Source organism: Rattus norvegicus, chromosome 7 (genome assembly GCF_036323735.1).
Source record: "Rattus norvegicus strain BN/NHsdMcwi chromosome 7, GRCr8, whole genome shotgun sequence".
In the NCBI taxonomy this organism is placed as follows: domain Eukaryota; kingdom Metazoa; phylum Chordata; class Mammalia; order Rodentia; family Muridae; genus Rattus; species Rattus norvegicus.
In genome coordinates, this window is record NC_086025.1 from 45,843,928 (window position 1) to 45,871,445 (window position 27,518).

At 37.8% G+C, this 27,518-nt stretch overlaps 1 protein-coding gene and 1 long non-coding RNA gene across 10 annotated transcripts in view; one reads left to right on the forward strand and one right to left on the reverse strand.

The window, feature by feature from the left end:
- Syt1 (synaptotagmin 1) overlaps positions 1-27,518 on the reverse strand; it is a 544,812-nt gene that overhangs the window by 144,279 nt on the left and 373,015 nt on the right. For 7 of the 8 annotated variants that reach the window (XM_008765353.4, XM_017594679.3, XM_063263063.1 and 4 more), the window contains one exon: positions 4,176-4,360. The exons of the other annotated variant lie outside the window; for it this stretch is intronic. In XM_008765353.4, coding sequence (XP_008763575.2) covers positions 4,176-4,360 — 185 coding nt within the window. The remainder of the gene's footprint in view (positions 1-4,175; positions 4,361-27,518) is intronic. 8 annotated transcript variants of the gene reach the window in all.
- Positions 1-27,518, forward strand: part of LOC102547595 (uncharacterized) — a 50,241-nt gene that overhangs the window by 6,277 nt on the left and 16,446 nt on the right. Inside the window, exons 2-3 of one of the 2 annotated variants that reach the window (XR_593423.4) lie at positions 18,594-18,666; positions 21,406-21,443. The exons of the other annotated variant lie outside the window; for it this stretch is intronic. This is a non-coding gene — a long non-coding RNA (uncharacterized LOC102547595). The remainder of the gene's footprint in view (positions 1-18,593; positions 18,667-21,405; positions 21,444-27,518) is intronic. 2 annotated transcript variants of the gene reach the window in all.

A 27,518-nucleotide genomic window follows, 5' to 3' on the forward strand; every position in this document is an offset into this window, starting at 1 on the left:
CTGTTCCTGTCTGTCTGTCCACATAGATGTTCCCTCTGCTGTCTCTCTTCTCAGTGGAGCCTCCTTCACTCCCTCATCACTTGCATGGCGAGCTCTTGTGCTGCTTGAAATAGCAAGCTCTGTCTTCCAGTCTCGCTCCTTTCAGCTAACCCCACAACGATCCCCCATCTGCAGGGAGGCTGACATAGCTCATTAGTTCTGCTCTCTGCTTAGAAGAGCGTCTGAACAGAGGTGAGCTGTCGTCACGCGTGTGTCATCCTTTGTGCCTTTTGACACATCTCAGGAGTCTACAACGAGTCTGAGAAATTGAAATTACCATTTTCAAATGTGGCTAGCCCTATACTATTGAATTTGGAAAGATTAATTTATACTTGGGAACTTCCTTGAATATTAAAGTAATTTTGTAAGGGGCCAAAGCATGAAGCAGCACAGTTATTGATAAGCAGCACAGTTATTGATAAACTGCGTTAATATGGCTGAGTCTGACTAGAACACTCTAGATAGTGGCCTCCATTTGTCCCTGAGAACCCTAGCTATGTCCAGTCTTTAGCACTGCTTTAGAGGATGTGGATAAAGAGATTATGGTTTGGGTAGTTCACCTCCTTTTAATATTTTGATTTAAAAAAAAAAGAATGGAAAATTCCTAAATGACCCACTGACTGAAAATACTGATGGGTCACCCCATTCTCTCAAAAAAAAAATCACAAATTTAAATACTTTTCCAAAAGTCCCCTTTCAGAATCGACAATTTATACATCATGTTTCAGCCAAATGAAATTTGAAATAGCTGAGATATTAAATCTCTTCTTTCCTATGTGGTTTTTGCCAGAAGAGAAAGTGCAGGATCATCTCTGCAACTATTTTTCATTAAATTTTTGATATTTTTTTTGGTGCTCCTGTTCACCACCAAAGTGAAGTTAATTCCTGTCTTAGAGGTCGAGCTTCATTAACATGTACACTGTGCATTACATTAAATTCAGACCTATTAAATCAGTAGTATTATAATATGTTGAGAGCAATATTTTTCCCTCCATAGGGAAAAACAAACAAACAAACAAACAAACAAAAAAACCCACCTGAGATGAAAAAGCCTGTAAGCCCAGCATCTCTGAAGCCAGGCAGATTGTAACAGGAAAGCTTTGTTGAGAACATCAGGGTTTTATAAAGTTTACAGGCTTAGAGGGGCATGCATGTGGCTTGCTTTGGCGTTCAATATTTACCTACTCCACAGTCATCAGTAAACGTATTTCCTCATTCTAAGTTACATTGTTCAGACAGGATTTGCTAAGGGACATTAAAAGGCGCCATAAGGACTGCATTTTCTTTCCTATCTATTAATGTAAAACCTTTGAATCCTGTTCTATTTAGCCCATGTTAGTCATGTTTAAAATGAAACACATCATCGTGGAAGATCAGTTGAGTTCAGCCTTTTGATGTCAGAATGGTAAGCCACCCGCTGTGGAGCCCAGCCACCAGCATTGATTGGGGTATCTAGTAGCAGAAGAAACCTACCGCAAGGGACAATCCAGAACAGTCATGAGACACAACACAGATAAGGGGGACATAGAAGGAAGAAATAAAAATTAAAATATCCACACACATCAGTGAAAACCATGGAGAAATGACCTGTCTAAGCTTCTTACTTACAAGTTGCCATCATCTCCCCTTCATGGCTAGTCATTTAAAGACTCAAGGTGTTATAAAAAACCCCAATACACGGATCTTTTGGAATACAAATATGCTCTATCTAGAGTTTACTTTTGAAGTCATTATTGAATTTTAAAAAAATTATTTTTTGGTTACGAAATCTTAATATAGATACATAGCCATGAGCGTTGAAATTTGAATTTCTGGGAGTTTGGAATGTTCTGAAGTAATAAAAACATATTGATTGCCCTCAAGCCTATATAGCCTCAGGAGTTCCATCTAAAACTTGTTTTTCCCTGTCCTGTCCTTCACTGAGAGAGTCATACACTGTTCTTATCTCCTTCCCTATGTTCCCTGAGATATGCTACTTAAAATATTTCGGAAGCACAGTGTTTAAAAATGAATTTAATCTGTATAATTTTGAGAACTATGGGACACAATGTGACATGTCATTCTTCTAAAACTTTTTTCATCTTTAGCCTTCATATTCATAGGCTGTTAGCTATTTTTGTAAGGATTGGTAGAAACATATACTATTATTATATAATTATCATGAAACATAATTTCACCTATTCCAATTATATTTTATTCTATACATTGAAGATTAAGACAATTATACCTAGCTAAAAGCCCTGAGTACATGACATTGTTGACTTACATTAATTAAAACCAAAAGTGGTTGAAATTCTAGATGCTTTGCTATATCAAGGAAGTAATTATAGACTATCACTGGCCTTTTCTACTAGTTCATGACTTGATTCCTATTCCTCTGCTCCAACCCATTGGAAGGAGCAGGAGAGATGGGAAGTCACCATCAATCTCTATGTGAGATCCAGGTCATTTATCCATGGTGTAATGGGGATATCAGCTCTATGCCATCAACTGTAGTGTTACATCATACAGAACAAATCCACAAATGAAAATATAACACTCTTATCCTGGAAAGAAGCACTTTAGTTACCACCTAAAAAGTAATCAATGCTTTTACGTGTTCACTTCAGGACACGAGAAAATCACAATAGAATTTTATAATAATTATGAAAGCGATAGCATTGTCTATTCAAAGTTTTCTTTTCAAAGATATTGCTAAAATAGCATTTTCTAGTCTGTATTTACCAAGGTAAATTATTTCTATAATCATAAAAAAAATATGATTCTGTCTTTAAAAAACTAAAATAAAAACTAAATAGATAAAGAAGGAAGAAATGTCAGTATTAAATTCTACTTGCTATAAGCCAAAATTTGAGTATCTACTTAACAAATTAAATGAAGGGGAAAATCCTTCTTAGTTATCTGTAGTTGTTCATGAGGTTCTGTGACTGATGAGAAACTGCCAGAGAAATTGAATCTTTGTTACCCTGAGCTCAGACCAAAGGTCTCTGAGCAGGAGAATAGACTTTCATCCACTCTACAGCTCTGAAATCAAGCTGAACTGCAGGGAATGGGACGTGGACTGTGTCTGTCCATAGACACTGCATGGTCTTTGAGAAGGAGTTTAACACTCACACTGGGAAGGAGGGTTAGAATATGAGAGTCCATGTGTGGAAACCCAGGACGCTCTACATGTGTGCTATGAGGCTATGGTAAGCCCTGGTCAAACTGCTCTTAGATGCATGTGTTAACGATTCAGCTAACAGTAATTAATACCACAAAACAATCAGCAAAACTGCCTCCACAACTTCCTATTTGGACATTAATAGAACATTTAAATTATCTGATAGAAAACAATGCTTCCAAATTATTTCGATGAAAAATCTTTACACTCTCATTTCATATGAATTAAATTTTATTTAGAAACATTTATTGTAAGTACTATTCAAAAACTGAAGAAGCATTAAATACTTTTTATTAAACTTGACCTTAACTAAGTTGTCCAGTTAACGTAGTTAAAAATCGGCAGCAATGCCAGGGAAACCAAACATCATCTCTATGCATGGGAAGGCACTCAGGTACATAGTTTATCAACATATGGGTTCTAATTGTGATCATTAATTGAGGAAATATAATTTTGTCTTTCAACTCGGTTTTGTTCTTTAGGACTGGATCCTATCTCCCCTCACCAGATATAACTTATTATCTCCGGCATGTGAGGGCTGAGCTGGCCGGGTGCATAGCATGTTGGCATTTACCAAATAGGAGGAAGATCTTTAGCAGAGACTTAGAGCAGTGCCTGAGGCAGAAAGAGCCTCCGTCCAAGGCAGAAAGCACTCAGATAGGATTGGCTGATGATGGAACAAAAATGTTCAGGAATTGTCTTATTGTGCTAGGCCCATGAAGCCACACCTCGTGGTGTGAAGCCTCTCCTGGTATATGTGTGTCATCAGGTGAGAAAAATACCACTGTGTCTGTCTCCACTCCACTCTACTTTGGGAGACCGAGTAACACCTGAAAGGACTGCCAAGCATCTCTATACAAACAACAGTAGCCTCAAGTTGTCTATGTCTATGAGCATCTGCAGAAAAGAGCACAACCCCACTGCGCATTCTCGGGGGCATCTGTGAACAGGCACGAGGGGGCGAGTGCATTACCTGATCCTTCATGGTCTTCCCTAAGTCTTTCACGTCTTTCATGTTAATGGCGTTCTTTCCTCCCTTTTCCTTCCCCTTCTTCTTGTTTTTCTTTTTGAACAAACATTTCTTACAGACACAAAAGCAGCAGGTTACGACTAAAAGGACCGCAACTATGGCTATGGCTATTAAGGCCCACGGTGGCACTGGAAGAGAGAGAGAGAGACAGAAAAGGAACATCAGCAGTGGAACCAGTTAGCCAAGCACAGTGAAGACCCCAGGCCTGTGGCTGGATTTCCCCAGCTCTTGTTTTGCCCCAGTGGTGCTGTTCTGTAGGTTTTATCTGTGCTGCAGCCTGGCCTGGACTCTTCCTCTTCCTCTACATATATTGCACGTTGCCTTTCCCATATGCTTCAAGCTAATTTCCCATTCACTCTTCATTTATTCAGAGCATCTTGTACAAACCCCCTCTCTGCTTTAGCTTCCTCATCTATTCAGTAGAGGAAAAATTAGCAAGTAGTTTGGTGAGTCTTACAAGAATTATTGAGATGCAGTGGCTAGCATGAAAGCTTAACTAATGTTCACTGGAATGCTTCCTTATTGATAACATTATAGTTGTTAATATATTCTGGCATGGTAGAATGTGCAGATATTAACCACACGAATAAAAGCCAATTGTAAAAATTACAACCATGTTGAAGGCAAGCAGTAAGTATACTTGGTGCCTTGAGAAAAGATCATGGAGAGGGTTTGGCCAGGCAGAGGCTGTATGACTACTCCCTGATTGCTTAATGTGATTTCTGTTTATTTCTCTATCAAGTGGAGAATATACTGTCTGATTAAAATTAATAGACTGAAAAAAATCCTAAGAATGGCACCCAGAACACACCAGGAACTCAAGTACTGGTAGCTATCATTTCTTTTTGTATTTAACGCATAGGATCCAGGGACTTCAAGAATCTTTAAGGAGACACAAGATTTTTGAAGAGAGATATCGAAAGAAAGGTGGACACCCTGAAGCAGTGAGAACACAAAGAGAATGGAGAAGAGGAAGTGATGAGTTTTGGGTGATAGAGGAGGTAGATTTTTAGGCTCTGTTTAACATAACAGAGTAGATACCACACACATACACATACTCACACACACACATACACACACATACACACACACACATACATACACACATACACACATACATACACATACATACACACATACACACACATACATACACATACACACATACATACATACACACATACATACACACACATAACACACACATACATACACATATACACACACATAACACACACATACATACACACATACTCTCACACACACACATACTCACACACACATACACACACATATACGCACACACATACACACACATACATACACACATACATACATACACACACATACATACACACACATAACACACACATACATACACATATACACACACATAACACACATACATACACACATACTCTCACACACACACATACTCACACACACACATACACACACATATACGCACACACATACACACACATACACACATACATACACACACATACACATACATATACACACATACATACATACACACACAGACATACACATACACACATATACACACATACATACACACACATACATACACACACACACAGAGTTTTCTGTTGTAGTTGTCCAACTGCTATGAGTTAAAACGTCCCCTTATTTAGCATCTGTGTACAACGTGCTTATAAAAAGCTAAGTTCCACGGGTGCGTTTGAGATTTAACTTTGACTGGAAAGGAATTATTCATGATTCAAATCACAGCTCTTCAGATTCATCAGAAGTAATTAGATTTGTCTGTTCTAATAAGAAAAAAACATTGGGCACTGAAATACTAAGAAAAAGCCTAATTTTCTTTGAGCCGCATAAACATCATTAGTGCCAATGATGGTCGAACACAAGTCAGGAGTACTCTGATAAAGTAAAAACACTTAAAATTAACCTCTCTTCAAACCAGAAAATCTGCTCTTGTGTGCTCTCTCTGCGTTGAGCTTTGTGGTGAAGAACATCCACTCTGCATATTATTAGATACTAGATAAGAACCTAAAGACGTATAAAATTACCACTTTTGATACCATGTTTATAGCCACAGAAGTACTTGTGGGAATGGTAGCGATAAGTACACACCCTACAACGTGTTTTTCTTATGTCCGTGAATCTATTTGAACAACCCGTGCCTTTTTTTAAAACGTGGAAATCAATGCGAGCTCACACGACCAATGATATTATTCCCAAGCCTTCACTTAGCTGACTCTACCCCTGATGACTGAGTTAAAATCCTGCCATGTGTGAACAGGGGTGGGGCGGGGAGGTGGGGGAGGTGCTGTGTGCTCACTGCAGGCAAGACAGTGTTAATAATGGCCCTGCGTTCTAAATCTCAGAAACTATTCTCCCAGTCAGATTTTTGTGTTAGTCTCTCAGAGAGCTACATAAAGGCCTCTTAAACTACAAAAGAAAAGACTGAGATGATTGGACAAGTTCACACAAAGAAAATAGGCGGTAAGAGCAGAGGAACATTATTTAATCAAAAACGGTTAAAGAGAGGGAAGATGGGTTTGCAGGAAGGTGATTTCAAACCACTGGAAAAGTTTCATTTTGTGACCTTTGTTTCTTAAGGTGTTTCTAATGGAAGTCTGCTTTTCAGTTGATCTGGAGTGCAGGCTAATTTTAATCTTATATATAATTATTAGAGTTTTCCTCAGGTTTACTAATACCTTCGGATGGAATTAAAAAACCCTTACTCTAGTTAATTTGTACATCCATGAAGAAGTCAACAATAATGTAAAGGAAATAGCTTCTTTTAATGGATAAAATTATCTGAACACAGTGTGTCCATGAGCAGTTCGCTCAGTTCAGTTTTATTGTGGCGAGCCAATCTCACAGAATCCAGTTTGGACTGTTGGAAGCTGCCTCTGAGGGCCTAACCACTGAGATGAGTTTAGCGTTTCTTTTAATCTTCACAGCAATTTTGTTCATTATCACTTTGGTTTTACAAAGCAAAACCTAACAGACTGAGCATCGCGAGGAATTTCAATGTCTCTAGGTTGTTCGGCTAAAAAAGTGTGTAACTAAAAGAAGCATACGAAGGAAAAAGTCACGTCTGGGTTTGAGGCTTTTTTAGGTAGGGCATTTTAAATGGAAGAAAAATCCAATAAAGCAAACAAACAACTGTCTAAAATGTGGCCAGGAGCAATGTCCTTGGTATGAATCCGTGTCCATCAAAACATCGCTTGCTGGCACAGTATTCAGATGCCGCTTCTCACTATCAACCACCGACACGTGAGATTTCAAATCAGAATTTTAACATTCAACTTAAAGGCTTCCAGCAAAAAGTAATAAACAAGGGTGAAAACCCTGAAAATATTATTTTTAATTTTCTAGTTAATGAGCTATTTTTCCTGTATTTCTTGAACCAAAGGCAAATAGATACATAAGGATTAAGCCAAAGGAAACTTTTTTTTTTATATGATAGTTTAAGTTAGACTGGTGGTAGGCAGACAAAAGTCCTTTATGATTTACACATCCTGCTTCGTGGAAGCTGAGAGCAGGCCACAGAGGTTGGCATCTCTCTGCTGTTCCTATCATTATGTTCTTTCTGTGTGCTATTTTTGGGAATGCTCCTCTTTTCTCTTTTTAGTCAATTAATATTTACTCTTTAAGTTTACTGCAAGTATTAGCATTGACAGGAGTTTATGTAAAATTGCTAGATACATTTTTTAAATCCCAGTGGGATTACTGACTATGTGATATAGTATATTGGGTGGTTTACAGTAAACTGGTATAAAATGATTTGTTGTCATTTAAAATAGTAATTATTATTTTAAATATGCATATACTTAGAAAACATTTTAATACATCCTTTTTCTGTGACTGAAACATACTTCCTACTGATTCAAAACTTGGGTTTTTTTTTGCTGTAGAGTATTTGTGATCTGAGCATTAATACTGACATCCACACAATGAAAAGATTACTTACCATTTTAAAGTAAAATTGCATTAATAGGTCTTTTATTGGAAAAGAAAGTAGAATTGCTCTCCTCAGTAAGAAAGGTGACTCTTCTATGGAGGCACATATACAATGAATACTGAAATATATAATTATTTAATCAAACACAGTAGTGGGTACCTGCAAGAGCAGTGTCTTTTTCTCAAGACTGGGATACGAATTAAGCAGAGACTCTCTCATGGTGCACCTTAATATTTTAATTTTCCAGTGCTATAAGGTAGGTGTCATTTGCTCTATTACAGGAAACTAGGTTCTCATTTTGCTAAATGAACATAACAAAGTGCATTTTAAGATGAAATCCATGTGGCACTATTATATATTGTGTATATTATTATATATAAGTAGGCACTTGTGTATACATTAGGCTGCATGGGCATATCTATTGAAACCAACTGGTAACTGTTCTTTCCAGAATGAAAAACAAAACAGAACACAATGATATTGGAAAGCATCCTTTGTTTCCTCCAAGGGAGTTTTGGCATAAAATAGATTTTAAGGAAAGTTATTTACTTAAGGGACTCTCAAGAATGTCTTCTTTTTTCAACATGCTCACTTCAAATTTTTTTCATCTATATAGGATTGTGAATTATGAGCTAACAGCTCCACAATGACAAAGCTATTGCACCGTGTACATTTTTCAGAGGAAAATCTCCAGCATTCCCTAGTAACTCGTCTGGGCATTTGGGCTCCGAATCTGAAGCCTGCCCATCAGAATACATTACAGTCTGGTTCACAGTATCAGTAACTCATTCAGAGCACCCTGTGGTCTAGGGATGCTTCTGTAGGCAGCTCTGCAAGTCTGCACCTACAAAGACATGACTTTTAGTGACTCAGAGATCAGTGTCTGGCTTGGAGAAACCCACAGAGCCATGCTCTGTTCTAGGAGTGAGAACGTTCTGTAATGTTCTCCAGCCCTGGCTTCTCTTGGGGCTCCCAATCCTAGCTTCTCAGCTCCAACTCCATAGTTTCTCTTCCCTCCTTCCCCAGTTCATGTTTCCTGCTCGTTATTTTGTGGATTTACTCCCTATCATCTTGGTTTAGGTCAGGGCCCTCGCTCACTGTTTTCCCTGTTCCAGGCTTGCGTTTGCATGCCCAGGCAACTCTGCACTTTGTGCTGATTGCATTATCATTCATCATCTCAAAAGATCGCCTTAAATTCAGGTCCCTTTTTGTGCTAAGATGGGCCGCTGTTATTCCCTTCCTGGGGCATAAAAACTCGGACATTTGTGTGAGTCTTGGACCAGCCAGGAACCTCAATACAGCACGGGCAATTCTGTTGCTATGGACACTGTCAAAACTTAGCAGTGACTTCAAGTATTTTCTGTATTTGATCCATCTCTATTTGTCCAATGAAAGCGCCACTCCTTCACTCTGGAATGAAGTTTGTGAATAAATTCCACACTTGTGCATTCATACACCACTGAAGGTTTTTTCAATGTCTAGTTTACCACAAATTATCCATCATTTATTTATCATTATGGTTCTCCCAGATGAAGAATACAATATAAAAATGGTTATTTTGCCATTAACTAGTAGAAAAAAGAATCTATTTCAAAGCTTTGCTTTTTAAATTGTTTATGAATAATTTTTAAAAACCTACCAGGATAATCACCTGATAAAGGCTGGCATATGTTAATTAATTAACCAATTCCCGAATTTAGGATACGATTTGGTTCCCAATTCACCCCTTACCCAGTGCCTCAGGGCAAATTTCATGAAGATTGACTGATTTATCAAGCCCATGGTCATTTAACTTTTTGCTTATTTAATTTATCATTAGCCTTTTATCCAATTGGTCATTTAGCCTTTCATTTCTTTTTCCTTGATAATCTACTGAGTGGTCAAGTTGTGGAAGGATGTGGATGCTGAGGACAGAGGACAGAAAGAAGCATGGTCCTTGCCTCTGGGAAGTTAGAAATAGTCACTTCCAATAAGAAGGTTAGGAAGAGACAAAGTCAACACGTTGGTGGGGCTAAGGCTGTACTGGTAACAGCTGGGGAAGAACAGGATAAACAGGCCCGAAATTCAAGCAGAGCTGCATGGGGGAGGTGAGTTTTAAAGTGTGTTCCAAAGCCTCGCTTGCTACCATGAAAATACTATTTTTAGGACGTATGGTCTTCTCCCTGCCTCCTTTCCCTACTTATTTCCTTTGCGTTCTAAACTTTTAATCTAACTGATTCCCCAGTGATGACCCTGTTAGACAAAGCACTCAACAGGATAAAGACATCAGAGTCTTCATTAGAGATTTTTTTCAACCCTAGGACTTGAGACCATCCTCCTTGTATATTCCCAAACCCTTCACCAAATGGCACTCAGAGTAATTTTCTTAGGGATCCATTTTGTGTGCTTTTCCATTTCTGTTCCTAACAACAAGCAAACTAGCAAGATCTGCCTGGCTAGTGTGCTCCCTCCAGGAGTTACTTAAGGCATTCATGTCCACCATCCCTGGGCCCTTTCAGGGTAAACACTCTTTGGTTCCTGTCAGTGTAGGAGAGATGGATAAGCTCATGCATTACAGTGGCGGTTAGCACATCAATCCTCGGCATGACGGCAGAATGTTCACCAAGTCTGAAAGAATGTAATGAGCTTCTTTCTATTCGGGTAGCTCTAACACATACATGAACAAGGCAGAACTTGGAAGTGGCCATGGCATTTCTTGCTACATTCTGATTATATGTACTCATTGCAACCTGAGTCTATTTAGTGAATGAGCACTCCTTTAAAAGAAAACTTTAATAAAATGGGGCCTCTGCCTCTGTACACCAACTCTTAAGAACCAACACAGAACTTCAGGAAACATATATTGCTTTGATATGCACAAAGCCGATAGCTGATCTTTAGTAAAGTTTTAACAGGGACTCCACCCCTTAATCTGATTTCAGTATTTACTGTGCTGTTGATCAAATTTATAAACACAGTGGAATAACTTCAGGCACTGATGTTTCTCACCGAATGCTACGATTAGCCTTGATAGTAAGTTATTTGACTGATGGCCATTTTATCTGCACGTGGATTAGTCAAATAATTCTATACAGTATCTATAATAATAGTAGTCTGCTTTGAATGATAAGGCCATATCTTCACAGTACTGGAAGGTTTGGATTTGATATGGAAAATGATGTTTGGGTTTTGGGAGGATAAAAACTTCCAGAGGATTTAGATAAGGTGCCTGGTCTGCCCACCAGCTTGCTAGCAGTAGGCTTCTGGGAGGAGAATCTTGGTAAATGGGAAGGATGCCAGGAAAGCTGGTGGACATGAAGACCATTGCACAGCTGACCGTCCCAAAGCGGCTGGAAGTTTGTAGCAGGTTCCAGTCATTCTGCAGACAGCACATTTTCGTGACTAGAGGGAAACCCGTTCATCTGCGGTACCCTCAGCACATCTCTCTCAAGTTCCGATTTCTAAGTTCAGAGTTAAAAACAAGTTAACTAGTTTTCCCCCTTATGAAAGCTAGTGTCTTCTCGATTTCTATACAAGAAAAAAGTCGCAATAAGGAGCTTTTGGATTTTGACCCTTCTCATGTTGGTTTTATTTCGATGCTGTGAACTGGTTAGAAATTTCTTTAATCTGTTTTCTGCCTTGGCAAAGATGCTCAAGGAAAATAATCTAATCTAAAAATGGAACATGGCTCCTGCTGGTAATTTGTGGGTAATTCAATATTTTATTATCAATATTTGTTTCTTTTCTCAGCAATTTAATGTTATTAAAAGTCAATTGAGTTTTGACAAGGGCACATCTGTGAAAAGGGGGATATGTTCCCTGTCCTTTTATAGTTCAAGGTCATGGCTATCTATAACAAACAAACAAAATTCTCCTTAGTTGTATCACATGCTGTTTGGAAGAACCTCCCTGCCCCCAGTGCATTGTGATTCTTCTAGAAACAAGATCGTGTATTTTTTAGAAATCCCTGCAGGTTGGAGAGTTGATTGTACTGACAGGAGCCTTGTGTGGCTGCTGTGCCTGAGTGCAGAACTAGATGTCTGGGCCTTTCCAGTTGTGAAAAGGAAGCATCAGGCTCATTAATTTCATTACTGCCCAAAGTGACAGGTAGATAGCACTGTGAGCAAAGCGCCTTGCTTGTCTGGCTAGCCACAGGAAGTTTCCCTTTGATTATCCAGTGGATCCCCATGGCTCGAGACCGAACATTAATTTTCTTCTCAAACTGTTGTTTTCTGTTTCTCTCAGTATGTTTCTCTCTGTGGCAATTCCGCGTGTCCATTTCCCTGGCTGGACTGTCAGTCTGTCTTTTGGCTTTGTGGGCTCTTGGAGATAAACCTTTCATCTTTATTTTGTACGACTCCCACGATCCTCGACTTGTTTCCTGGTCTTGTTTTTAAGAGAGCTTCCCTATCTCCTCAGTCCTGTACATGGTGGCTTTTCCCTTGGGGTTTATTCTCTTCCGTTTAAAAATTTATTCTCTTGTGTGGAGTTTGTCTGTCTAAGCCTTGTGACTGACAGCATATGACCTTAAGGCCTTGTATGAATCTCATTTATTCTTAGTGGTTCTTACAGATCTCCACTAGGAATATAGACTCTGCTTTGTTTTCTTCACCAACTCTAGATGGACACTTTGAACATATGTCTGGTTAAGAACATTCGTGAACCTTTTATTTTGTTATATAAGTTATTAATGCAAGCTTACTCCTGCCCATTGCCTTCATCATGGGAGAAGCTATCTGGATTGATAAGTCTCTCTCTTTTGCTTCTATGAAGACTTCAACAAATGCTTATTGAATTATAAAAGAATAATTAGAGGGCAGAGAAAGCCCTTCTTAAGTACTATGAAAACTTAGCTCCTTTGAACCCCTTTTAAAAGCAAACGGCATCCTACTTCCTCTTAGCATTTCAGTCAAAATTTGATTAAACTTCAAAATTGTCCAGACATTTCAGGACAATTTGTACTGTTAGTGTTTATAGTTTATCTAGGTCATGAACTGACTCCACACAGCTCAGTGTTCTCTGTCAATGTTTTTTCCTAAATGATTTGCATACTTGACCAAGGACAACTGAATGAGTATTTGTGATTAATAATATGGCTTTTTAATGAAAAACCTACAATGTTAGTACAGTAGTTTTTATTTTTGAAATCCCTCCCCTACTTGAGACCCTTTTATATCATCTCAACTGGTTTGACCTTCTGTATCAAACTGAAGAATGACTAAGAGAGATAGAATTATCTTAGACTTTCAGAACAGACCCCAGAGAATATGAATGTGGCTTCCATAACATGACACTTATTAGAGTTGGGGTCAGACAGGGTTTTGTGATCTAGCTTTGATTCTCTCACCATATAGCCCCAAATTCTTTTGTGGCCACAATGAAAACTCTCTAGGCAATTTTATTTTTCTAAGAACAGTTTAACTTTGTAAGGTATATCAGAGAGTATTTCTATCAGGTTTTTTGGGCCCGGCCCCCCGCGCCAAAATCAATAGAAAAAATTGTTAATGATTATAAAAATAGGACCATAGTAAATATAATATAGATCATAGATATACTCTGAGCTCTGCCTTTTTAATTGCCCAATGCTTTGATCCTGTTATGCAACTCTGGGAACCTCCATATTTTTATCTGTACTATGGAACATGTAAGGAAGGTTTAATTATCTGTGTGATGCGTGACATGTGAATGTGTACTATAAAAATGTTTGGAATAACTGAACTGAGAATAGGACCCCCGTTGAAGGAATCAGGGAAAGAACTGGAAGAGCTTGAAGGGGCTCGAGACCCCAAAAGTACAACAATGCCAAGCAACCAGAGCTTCCAGGGACTAAGCCACTACCTAAAGACTATACATGGACTGACCCTGGACTCTGACCTCATAGGTAGCAATGAATATCCTAGTAAGAGCACCAGTGGAAGGGGAAGCCCTGGGTCCTGCTAAGACTGAACCCCCAGTGAACTAGACTGTTGGGGGGAGGGGGACAATGGGGGGAGGGTGGGGAGGGGAACACCGATAAGAAAGGGGAGGGGGGAGGGGGATGTTTGCCCGGAAACTGGGAAAGGGAATAACACTCGAAATGTATATAAGAAATACTCAAGTTAATAATAATAAAAAAATGTTTGGAATAGTGGACAGTACAAAGGGAAGTTCTAAAGATTTAATCATAATTTCCAATGGGCTATATTAAATTTCATAGCTTGAAAATACTAAAGACTACATTTGCCTTTTCCCCTGTCAAGTTACCTGGAAGAAATATAGACGATGTTATACGTGTGACATAACTCATAATGTTTCTAACACATTCTGACTTAGGGATATATGAGAATGTCAGGCAACATTCTAAAATAAAGATTGCTGATTAAAAAACTACAAGTCAAGACATTTTGATAGTTTTCAAGCAATTCACGGAGATAGGATTAAAAAAATCAAACATTGAGGAGAATAAAAGTAGCCATCTGAAGCCACAGATAATGCAAGCCTCATTAGAATATTAAGCTTGTATAGTGGAAGGGATTTGCATCTCTGTAGTCTCAGTGATTGACCACCCAGGCAATATCATCGGAGATAATGCTTTAATACAGTAGTCAAAATGGTGTGGCAAGACTTCACCCTTTCTGTGGCAATGACAGGTCTGCTCAAACACATGCTCATGGCGCTCAGCACCGGCACTGGGAACAGACATCCTTCAGTGCAGGGTTGCTTTGCTTTCAGAACTGGCTCAGACTTTAGAGACTGAGAAGCCTATCTCCATGCCACACTTACTATTTCATAAATATTTACTGGCATCTAATTGGTGATCATTTTTATCAAGAATCAACTTGATATTCCATGCTTCCATGGAGTAATTTATGAAATATTTGTGCTTATCATTTCAATTAGTCAATATTACCTTTAGTTATGGTGGTAAATTTAAGCTACATAAATGTGAATCTTAAAAAGGTTCTTAGAAAAAAAATCATGGCCCCACTTCATACTTAATCTTTGAACTATCAAACTCTTCTAATTAATCCAATTTCTGGTACTCCCTGTTTCAAATCAAGAATTTCAAATTACTTAAGATACTACATTTGGTCTCTTACTAGTCTATAGTTCTAATGGATATGCTTGTTTTTTCTTTTTCCCTTTTCTCTAGAAAACCTTTATTTTCTGCTATCTCTTCTCATAATTTTCCTGAAAACAGGAGTTCATAACATTCTTGTATTGGTTTTGACTAGAATTAAAACATTAACCCAACTGGTTATTCATATTTTAATATAAATTTATATTTTAATTCATATCTTCACATGAATTAGTAAAATGATGAAATAGAGAATTTACTAAAGCATCAAAGCTATGCAATATAATGGAAGGGACAGCTGCATTCTGCATTTTATTTTTTTGTATTTTACATCAATAAGCTGACCAGAGGCTGGCCACTATGATTGCAGAGTTTTATAGCTGTTATGCTTTTGTGCTTACAGTGTCTTAAAGTCCAGCTAATGCCTAGAGGAAATGTAATTGTCTCAGTAGACTTGTGGCTTTTGAAAATTCAAAAACTTCAGTAGATGGATTGCTTGGTATGTTTAGACCAATGCCTTTCCAGTAATGTAAAAGTCTGTATTTGAAGTTCACTTGAAAGACTAAAGAAATGGTGAATTTACTCTGCTGATATGGGCAAATTGTTTGACTTAGGGTCAAACGGTATCTATGAAAAATAAGTTTATTTTAAATTAAATATTGTTGAGTAGAAAGGGAGAAAGTACCAGAGTGCCAGTCATAAAAGTGCTAAAAAGAATCTGAGAGGGAAAAAAAAGAACACTGAAATGAATGGAGTACGGTGTGTGTGTGTGTGTGTGTGTGTGTGTGTGTGTGTGTGTGTGTGTGTGTGTGTAAGTACTTACTGAGAGAAGCAGCTCACTGGTTTACAAGTAGTGAATAAATGAGTGACTTTCTTCAGTCCCTGCAGTCTGAAGTTCATCTTAGCCATTTGTAATAAATGGAACATAAATTCCAACTGCATCCTGGAGACTCCTCAAAGCGACTACATGTTTGCATTAACAGGTTAGATTCCCCTGAATCCTTTGTTCTACTTTGTTCTTTGGCACTCTTTCTGGTTTTCTTGGAGCAGCACAACTTGTGAGATGGGTAGGAGGAGGGGAGGAGATTGGGGTGGTAGAGCATTTCCAGGAGAAAAGGGTGAGCTATTTCAGCTCCAACAGCCACCAGGAAGTGGCAAAGAAAGCAACCGGCAGTGTCATATCTCCACACAGTCAGAGGACATCAGGTGCTGTATTTACGGGTTTATGTGGGTGAGAAGGACACATACAATCTCAAGACAATGACCATGAAGATGAGCACTAGCTTCAACATGTATGCTCTTCCATAAAGGACCAACGAGCTGTGGAGATGGCCATGAACATGGCTGTATAGTATTTACTGCAAGTGATCTTGGTTCTGTTCCTCACCTAAGCCCCACCAAGTAACACTGACAAGTTTACAGCAGCAGATGCTAACACCTACGGCTAGAAAAATACCACAGAAGAGTCATGAGGTTGGAGTTAGATAAGAGAAGTTTCTGTTTCCTTAGAAAGTTAAGATAGCTACTAGCTATTTTGAGATGTTTTATAATTTTCCAGGCGATGTTCCAACTGTGCTATAAAATGAAATGGGCTCCTCTGAAAACAGCAATGTATGATAAGATAGAGACTTTGTTAATCCCAAGTTGTCAGGCTCTGATCAATACACAACAGTAGAAAATAAGTTCCTGAGATGTATGAGGGGTTATGATTGTTTTCCTACTTTGTTATAAAGCACGATCTAGTCGGAGTGGATTTAAGATTAACTATCCCATTGGCATCCTGTCAGTCGAGTATGATTTTGAATTAAAAGAATGTTTTGGGTTGAATTTTAATAAATGTGAAACTTAATAAAGGAAACAACAAAATCAAAATCAATTGTAGTGTTTAAAGCTAGTTGAATTTGTTATGATATAGAAAGTGCCAGAGGTTTGGAGTGTGAGGATTCTGACTTTAAACTCAGTGAAGTTTTCTTCTTTGATGATTTAACTTCATGAAAAGAAGGTCTGATGCTATCACAGTGATAATTTTGAGAATTACCTGAAATTCTGTGTGAACATCTAGCATATACAGAATTTTTTAAAACCACTTTTCCTAAGATTAATTTATTTTTTATGCAAATAAGTACACTGTAGCTGTCCTCAGACACACCAGAAGAAGGAATCAGAAACCGTTACAGAAAGTTGTGAGCCGCCATGTGGTTGCTGGGAATTAACTCAGGACCTCTGGAAAAGCAGACAGTGCTCTTAACTCTTGAGCCATCTCTTCAGCCCCACATGTACAGAATTTAGTGAATAATATATTTATTATTAAATCTGACATTTTGAAAGTAAAGATTATATAAAAAGTAAAGATTATATATCAAATTCTCTAAAATTTAATAGAATTTTTTTAAATTCTAAAAGTGCTCTCCAGATATTTAAAATGTTTAGATACAAATATTCAATTATATGTGAACCATCTCTCTCTCTCTCTCTCTCTCTCTCTCTCTCTCTCTCTCTCTCTCTCTCTCTCTCGTTAAGGAAAAGAAAATTGGCGTGGTTTACCTCCATGACCTGAAAGGGAATGTCAGTGATTTGGGGTTAATCCAACATGAAATGAACATTTGAATACTAGAGAAATCTTAGATTTCTGGGAATGAAGAATCTATTTCCCAAGAAGGGAGACTGAAAAGAAAAACCCAGTGGAACAGCTGAGATTGGAGGCAGGAACAGAGAGTGGGGCCTCTCTCAACCTAAACAAATAAGGCCCTCTGGATTTGAGAGAATGTACCCAATGTAGATCACCAAGTCGCACAGGAAGTGAAGGGTGTTGGTAGACAGTTCTGTCTTTCTTATGTAACTATCATGTATGTGGACACAGCATTGTACTGTGTTAAACTCATAAGCATACTAACTTATCACGTTATATCTGCTTGAGAAATCTGTAGGAGAGAATGTGACTTCTGAACACTGATGGACCTTGAGAACCCAGGAGACAATGACAGGTAGCAGAGGGTGGACTTAGCAACTTTGTGAAGTAACTAAGGGTGAGCCTATTTTGGGTCATCTTCAGAAGGTTACAGTGTCTTGGGGGAAGGAATTTTCTAGGTGTAAAGAACTCACTATGATCCTTAAGGTTTGTCCTTGTGGCAGGCATTTCCATAAGCTAAAGCTGTCTTTTCCTTTTATGGCTTAAGACTCAAGTCAGAGAGAGCAGGAGAGCAGGTGAGAGAGAGGGAGGGGGGGGGGCAGAGACAGACAGAACAGACAGAGACAGACAAACAGGCTGACTGACTGACTTTTCTCTAAAACTAGAAAATTCTCCCAGGTAAACAAGCTAATGATACTCACATGGATGGGAACATTTTAATTTTCAATTTTTCAATAGATTGTGATCATTGGCTGAGGAATGAGAAAAGGAGGGAAGTACATTGAGTTTTGATCTTTATAAGAGGCATCAGGTAAGAAAGGGGAGGGGGGAGGGGGATGTTTGCCCGGAAACTGGGAAAGGGAATAACACTCGAAATGTATATAAGAAATACTCAAGTTAATAATAATAATAAAAAAAAAAGGCATCAGGAAGCTAAGATTGGGAGCAGTGAGATCTTCATGCTACACACTACCTAAGGCACAAGACGTAGTTCATGGGGATGCTACACAAGGACGGACTATAACAGTGTCTTGTAGTTCATGGTAACTGACCCAGAGATTCTTAGGCATAAGGATACTTTAAGCAATCTCGGTATTTAGGGAAGACTTGTAAATATGTATTAATAGTCACATTGAACCCACTAAATTGGAATTTATTACTAAAGAAGCATTATGCCACAATTTTTGCTGTGTACCATTATATTTGCAGTAACAAGTACTACTGTCCTCTCTTTTGCCACTGCCTTGTTTTATACGCCTAACTTAATCTTTATGCCTTAAAGTACCATACTATGTTATATTCAGCAGACATTCCATTTGAGGTCTGAGACGTGGCTTGTAACATTAAAACCTGTGATTGAATGGCTAACCCCGTTTTAAGTTTAGAGCTAGGAAGAACATTTTCTGGCAGAACTATGAATTTCTACTTTCTTCAGATACTGTTTTCCCTTTCATCAGAACAATGTATATGAATTTGGTAGCAACAGAAAAGAGGATGGGGAGGAAGTTTCAGTTGAGTCTGGCGACACAAATTCATGCTCTTGGTGTTGTATGTGAGAAGCTTGACCTTTCCCAAGACAATGAAACTCACCCTTTTCTCATCATCAAAACTGCAAGTCATTTATTTTTCTGTCCAAATTTCTCATCATTCTTTCTTACATGCCACTTTGTTTTCTTGTCTGTCCCTCACTTACATACATTTGGTGTTGCCTTCAAGGATCACACAATTTTGCACCCAACCTCTTTACTATGAAATTTTGCATACGATTCCATGGACTCTAGGTCTGTCAAATATTATTTTAATTCAACTTAAGTCAATGGGATAGATGTATGCTATACACTTACAGCTATGCAGCTGGAGAACTATGAAGTTCTGGTGCTATGACAGCCCATAATCAGCCCTGATTATATTCTTTCTCTTTTCCAAAGAGATAAACTTTACACAAAAACTGGTGCCAGCAACACCCCCACCCCTTGTTTTTCTAACTTCCAATGGCGTAGGTAGTGATTCTTTTGACTTTTTGACGAACTACCAAAGGGATAAGTAAGGAAAGTAAAAATAGAAAAATAGTATTATTTCTAAGAAGCTCCCGATCAAGGAATTGAAGATTTATCTGACAAGGAACTAATATTGAGAATGTATTAAAAATCTAAACAAGCTGACTATCAAAACCCTCCAAATAGGTCAAAAGACCCCAAAATAAACCTTTCAAAAACACATGCAATGGCCAAGTTTACAAATGTAAAAAGCTGAGTCTAACTGATCATCAGGGAATTGTGAATCAAAATCACACATCTTACTCTGGTGAGAAAGGCTGGACCCAGAAGACCAAAATAATAACCACTGCTGAGGACACAGAGGAAGTGCAACTTCCCTTGTCTAGTCAGGGCTTTCATGTCACCTGGACTGCTTCAAAGTCAGACAAGATGCTAAGTCGGACAAACAAAGCAGAACCCTGAAAGCCTGACATCAGACGCTACCACAGTCATTTTAAAACAACATGGATTAAAAGTATTCTTCTTTAGTGTGATCCACAGGGACAGGCAAACTAGAGTCAGGCTCTAAGCTGACGCAACGCTTTCTTCGCCCTCAGCTGAACTGTGAAACATGGCGCTTATATCTGTTAAGGGGCTAGTCTCAAGGTTATTTGCTATGGCTAAGACCATTCAGGTACCTTGCTAGAAAACTGCTCAGAAGGATTTTGTTAGGAACATGACCTCTGTTGTAAATAGGGCTTAAGCTCATATTAACAAATTATGGTTTGAGGCTTCCTAAGTTCATTTAAGGATGAATCATGGAATATGTGAGAACATTAAATAATATCATATTATATGGATAAATATTGTGATATTAATACTCAGAGATAAAATCCAAATGTCGGGCAAATGGGTGGGCTATGTGGAATAACTGATTTTTGTAGACTGCATTTTCCCCCTAATCAGACAGAGTAACACCCATTACATTTTAAAGAAGAGTTCCTATTGTTACCAAACTTTTGAAAGGATACCCACTGTTAATAGTGGCATATTTCGTCATATCAAAAGATCTTGGAGCAAATGAGTGAAGAGAATATATCGTTATCCTCATAGGACATGGTATAACATTCAGTAGAACCTATAATTTGGCACAAACAAGTAAAAGCTGACATGAGTTGGCAGGACTGTGTGCTTGAGAAGCTAGCGGACTTTTTCATTCAAATGTCAATCTAAAGGGAGCACAGTGACAAGAAATTAAAAATATATTTCTCTGGATATATTAAATCTTCAGCTACAGGACTTTACAGTGAAGCAAAGCCTGAATTTTCTTTCTAGGCTCCTATTTTGAACACTGAATAGATTTGAATTGTATTATTTAGAGGCAATTAAATACACCTGTGCTATGAAAGTGGGAACTGCAAATATTAATAAAGAAAATGTGTTCCATGGAGAGGAATTTGTTTTGCTGTTCCTCCCATTGTCTGCATGATTGCATGACAGAGGCGTAAGGCAGTCATTTACTTTTAGCTTTTAACTGGAATCGTGTCTTTAATGCAAATTGTGTCCGTTTTCAGTGCCCTAATGGAATGGCAGAAAAGATCCCTCCTCTCTGGTAAGATATTTCCTATTTCTCATCTTAAAACAAAGGGGACCACTATTCATTTTTCACTGTAGGAATGTATTTTTAACTTAAGAACTGCTTAAAATGGAATAATCATAACGGGTGATAATTAACGGTTATGTGGTCTCCTAATTCACATTCTTTACTGTACATTATTAGATCTCTTTCTAAAAGTGTGGCTAAGCATACACATTATCCATTATAACATTTAAGCAGAGATTTTCTAATATACCTACCTCTTTGTGGTGGGCTTAAAATCTCTACTGCAGGGGTTGGGGATTTAGCTCAGTGGTAGAGCGCTTGCCTAGCAACCACAAGGCCCTGGGTTCGGTCCCCAGCTCCAAAAAAAAAAGAAGGAAAAAAAAATCTCTACTGCAACACAATGCATAGGTACAGAGGAACTTCCTTTAGGAGGCGCTCATCTGCTTCTGTTTAGGGCTGTTGGTCTTATAAAAGTTGTATTGGTTCAAACAGCCGTTCTTTTTTAATCCCCTAAGGGAATACTGACATGTTCAGTTATCAGATTACCATAGTCAGGAATAATAAATTAGTTCCTCAGAGGAGTGGGGATGAGTGAATTATGATTGAATTAAATCAATATTTGGAATTTCAGTATTTCTCTCATTGATTGCTCTACATTTGGGACAGAAGACTCAATACTGCTAGTCAGATGTAAGACACATGTGTGGACAACTGCTGCTAAGTGTTTTCATCTCTGATAGAAGACACAGGTTGGCGGGAAAAGGCCTCTCTAACTACTACCACCACACCACTGCCAGCTGGATTGCCATGTGAGCACCCAGTATTTGGAGTGGCCTAAACTATCATTTTAACCATTCGGTGAGGGCTCAAAATTGCTGTAATCACCTGTAAACAATCTTGGAAATTATTTTCCTGAAATTTCAGCTCAGATGAATGAATAAAATGTGTTATTATTTAAGTTGCCTACGTTAGTTAGGGTAAGTTAGCTCACGCAGCAGTAACAAACAAGGCAAGTCTCAAGGGCTGGGTACAACACTACCATATCTTTCACTCTGGCTTTAACATGGCCTGTTGTAGTCACTTAGGGATCTACACTGATGGGGCGGGAACATCTGCAAAGAATAAGTTCTGAATGGTCTCACAGCCAAACATCATAAGCCCAAAGCAACACTTATCTACATCGAATGCTACACTCTTATAAGAAGAACCCCAAAGTACAGTCAGAAATATGTGGTGACCAGGTACTAATGACCATTGTTTCAGCTTAAGATTAGGATCTTGCTACTTGCAGTGGAGGAATTCTGAAGATGATGACAGTAATGATGATATTAATAATGCAAAATGATTAAATGATGATATTTTCACCATTTCTGGCATTATATGTTGATACCTTTAGTGTTCTGTTATTAAAGTAATATTATTCTCACAAAAATCATCTCAGAGATGTTTCATTTTGATGTTCATATAAAAGCTTACTACTAGAGTCATGGTTTAAAAGAACCCAGTTAAGTTGTAAAGTTTACTATGTGAACTGTCTCTATTAATTTTAATTTTCTCTCTCTATATATTTATCTACAAATACACACATATGTATACATGCATAGACACATAGATAATGTTAAAATATGAGTGCAAATTCTATGACATCATTGATAAATTAAATCAAAACATTTACTAGGAGGAACTTATTCATTTTGATTCACTTAGTTGACGTTACCATATTGGGCAGTTTTTGAATGAATTTTCCAAAATCATAGGGTTTACTTTTTATCTAGTAGACATAAGACCAAGACATATGTTATAAATTACTAAGCCTGGAGGTCTCAACCAAGAATAGCTTTAGCTCTGCTCACTTAGGGGTGACATAAGATTGAATACACTATTTACTCTCTGTGAAGAGAAGTAAGCATTTATAGCTCAGAGTTATTCATATAGCCGGTGCTCAAGGGTACAGCATACTCTCTATCAGAGAACTAATTTCCTAGCAGTGCTTGTTGATGCACTGAGGATGAACCTAGGCTCGATGACTATGGAAGTTTATTGAATTCACTTTTCTTCTTATCCAAACAAGTTCTGGGCAGATCTTTCTAAGATTTTTATACATCTCTATCTTGAATTGGGAATTTTAGTGTCTTAATTGAAAAAATTCTCTTCTGTAGATACACATCCCTTGTTTTGTAAAAATTGGCTTAATTTTTCTTTAGAAAACGAGTGCTTTATTCTTTTTTTTTCTTTTTCTTTTTTTTTTTCGGAACTGGGGACCGAACCCAGGGCCTTGCGCTTGCTAGGCAAGAGCTCTACCATTGAGCTAAATCCCCTACCCCGTGCTTTCTTGTTAGTTGAAGTAATTTGATTTGGGTCACTGGTTCTGGTTTTGTTTCCATTTGAGACTCAGTTCTGGTGAATGAAAAATTTCCGTTTTTCTAAGACATAATGGTTGGTTCATCCATGGGTCTATGATTCAACACTGTGCTGTCAAGACTTAGGATTACTGTGATAAATGGTGAACCTAGAACAGGCAACAGAGAACAGAGAAATTTCTTGCTGTCTCTACATTGCGTACAAGGTTGGCACATGCATATTTACTGAATGAATGAGAGGGAGACTCTGGTATATAAGCTCTTGTGTTGATTGCATGTAAACCTTGAGCTTCTAGGTAGCTATTCTATGGGAGACACATGCCCACAAAAGAAGTCATAACTGCATAAATTCAAACAAAAAGATAGAAGGAAAGAAATGTTGAATTCTATTGCCATCATTTGGGTTTGGGGATTCAAGTCTATGAAAGACAGTGCAAGTGAACGCTGCTTATTTCTAAGAATCAAATGTTTCACTTAGTACCTACTTCAGGTTGGATTGGGTTTTGCCAAAAGAATATGAATTATTAATGAAGCATTTTATTATTTGAACACTCTTCTAGCTTTGAGCTATTGTAATAAAATGACCAAAATCACATCCTCCTGAAATCACTGACTTGAACATTTCATTTGCAGATATTTTATTATTGCTGCACAAGACAATCTGTTGTGCGCCATTCAGATCACTTGCAGAGAACTACTAACATCATGTGTGAGGGCCACTTTCAAATGTCAAATACTTTAAGTGGGTTTTCTGGACTTAGAAAGTTGGCATCTGATGATAATTCAGCTTCAATGAATGAACAAAGGATGCATTTTGATAGACATATGAAGAATATATTCAATACTGGAATTAAAAAATGTCAAGAGAGGATTTTTAGGTCGTACTCTTAAGAGCTTTAGTATATTGCGAGATACATTATCAGAGAAGACAAATGTAACTACCAGTGGTCCCCTTTTCCCTGGTTTGACTTCTAGGAGAGGTCAGCTCTTATGCCAAATCTCTTTTTTAAACTTCTACAATGGTAGCTGTTTGTCATTACTTACAATGGTTTTATCCTACTTCCTATAGACAATCTGTATAACTTTGAGCAAGTTGGTTCCTTTAAAATGAAATGGTTGTAATAGCCACTTTATAGGAATTTATGAAGATTAAACAAGATTATTAAAGTAACTCATTCAATAGCCAAATCAGTGCTGGTTATCATAACTATTTCAGGCTTTTTGGGTCAATCTACTCTGCATGAAGTTTTAAGTCCCAGGTATGCTAATTTACATTATCCTGCTTTGGAGATGAACTTCTAGGAAACAGGCTTCAAATCCATTAAATTTCTCATTACCTATTTGGATGAAAAGTCTCATTATACTTAGTTTTTCTGGGACAGGGCACCTTGAGTTATTCATCTATCCAAAGGAATAAAGTTAGCCTCAAGTTGGGGTATCTGCGGTTGCTGGCATTTTAGCTGTCTGCGTATCGCTAAACATTCTATCTGATCCTAGCTTTTCCTTCCATCCTGGATGCGACCACTATTTCACACCAGGTTCACAGATGTCTCTGTGCCATCTGCTTTAAAAATAATCACCCTGGTCTTCCTTCAAACTCTTAGGTGGGCCACTAGCACATTTTTATAGTTACGCATATTCATGGGCTGGAAAACTGGTTAATACACACAGAGAAAAATAAAACCATTAATAAAATGAAAGTAAAAATAAAAATATAAGTAAAACCATTAATAAAATAAAGCTCTTAATGAATATCGTGAGTTTTTGTTGGCTACTGTGCGCAGATTGTCCTAATTAGTTCTTCTTACCGGAGCTGTTTACCATAATTTTTTATCTGTTAAAGATCTCCCTCATTAACCTCAACTTTTGCCACAGAGGATTTTGGGTCAGAAATGTTGGGAACCTAATCCTGTTGTGCCTACCCTCATCTTGACTGGGCTTCCTGTCAGCTTTTCCATTCAGTAGTTGTGAAATATCCTCATTTTTATGGTGTTGGTTGGGGCTTAGTTTATATTGTTCTCTACAACCTATACCTAACCCAAATCCAAATTCCTTGTGATGTCATTTTGAGACTCAAATTACCTTCAATTTAACATATATTCCCTTGCATCCTTGTGACAGGATTCCAAATTGCTCTGTTGATTTCTAGGCAAGAAGGTCAGAGAAATTTAACTTCTCATGCCATTGTTTCAGTAATTTTTTTTTCTTTTTCAGATATTTTTGCTTTCTCCTTCCAAATGCCAGGTGCCAGAAAGACACTCTATTAGCTTCCCAACTTTAATTTCTCCCTAGTGAGACATTATTTATTTTTTAAATAAGATATTTTTCTGTTTTTAAAAGATTTTATTGGGCTGGAGAGATGGCTCAGTAGTTAAGAGCACTGACTGCTCTTCTAGAGGTCCTCAGTTCAATTTCCAGCAACCACATGGTGGCTCACAACCATCTGTGATGGGATCCAATGCCCTCTTCTGGTGTGTCTGAAGACAGCTACAGTGTACTCATATACATGACACAAACAAATTAAAAAAAGATTTTATTTATTTAATGTAGATGAGGGTTACATCTGCATGAATACCTGCAGGTGAGGAGAGAGAATCAGATCCAAATACACATGGTTTTGCGACACATGTGGTTACTGGGAATTGAACTCAGAACCTCTAGAAGAGCACCCAATGCTCTTAACCACTGAGCCATCTCTCTACCCCCTGATAAGTTTCCCTGTAAGCAATCTAATCTTGTATTGTCTATTTTCTCCATTCCACCAACCTAAAGATACTGTCTGTTGGGCATAAAATCAACATTGTAACATTCTATTAATAAAGGGCTAGCAGGAAACATATTTTTAAAAATGTCTTTGGTTTGTAACCATTTTCTGTGTGTGTGTGTGTGTGTGTGTGTGTGTGTGTGTGTGTGTCTAATTTACTTGCTTCAGTATGGAACATTACATATAGACTATGATGATAATGAGACCCAGTGGGCACAGTTCTGCTGCTGTTCTATTTAATAATTGGAGTTAACCACCAAGGCTACCATTTTAAACAATAAGATCCTTAGTGACTTTCATTTTTTTAAAAAAAAAATCAATTCAAGCTGTACTTTCGGAATAAAACTATTTTCGTCTCCAATGTTGCTCTTACTGTCTTTCCAGCTGGTTCCCTTTCACTGTGCATACTCAGGTTTTATTTTACTATTATATTCTATGCCTTTTGAATTCCTTTTCAGCACTCTATAACTATTTGAATGTGTTCTGTTTTCTTTCTTTTTATGTAACTCTGAGCCTTTTGTGAAGCAATGCCTGTGTGCCATAAACAAGTATTGTGTTGTAACTCTCCCCCACTGTCATTGTTGTGCATTCTAGAAGACTGTTTAGTACACAGCAGGCATCCATTTAATGTTGAGTGACCCACTGCCAACATGTAGGTGGATGCAAAATGTTCTTTCATGTGTGAAAGGAATATATGTTTTTACTCTTTTCAATTGCTGGTGGAATATTGATATCCCTTATGTCTTTGGTAATTCTCCAGAAATTATTTCTGTCACAGCAAAGACAAGTGATTCATTAGTTTTCCTTGTGTTACTGTATATCCCAACAGTAGTTTATTAGTTCTAATAATGTTTATAAAATATACAAAGTCCGATATGAGCAAAGATATTGCCATCTCATACATAGTTTGCAACTGTTGATATCAGTGAGTCAAAGGTGGTTTTAAGTGGGTGAAATGAG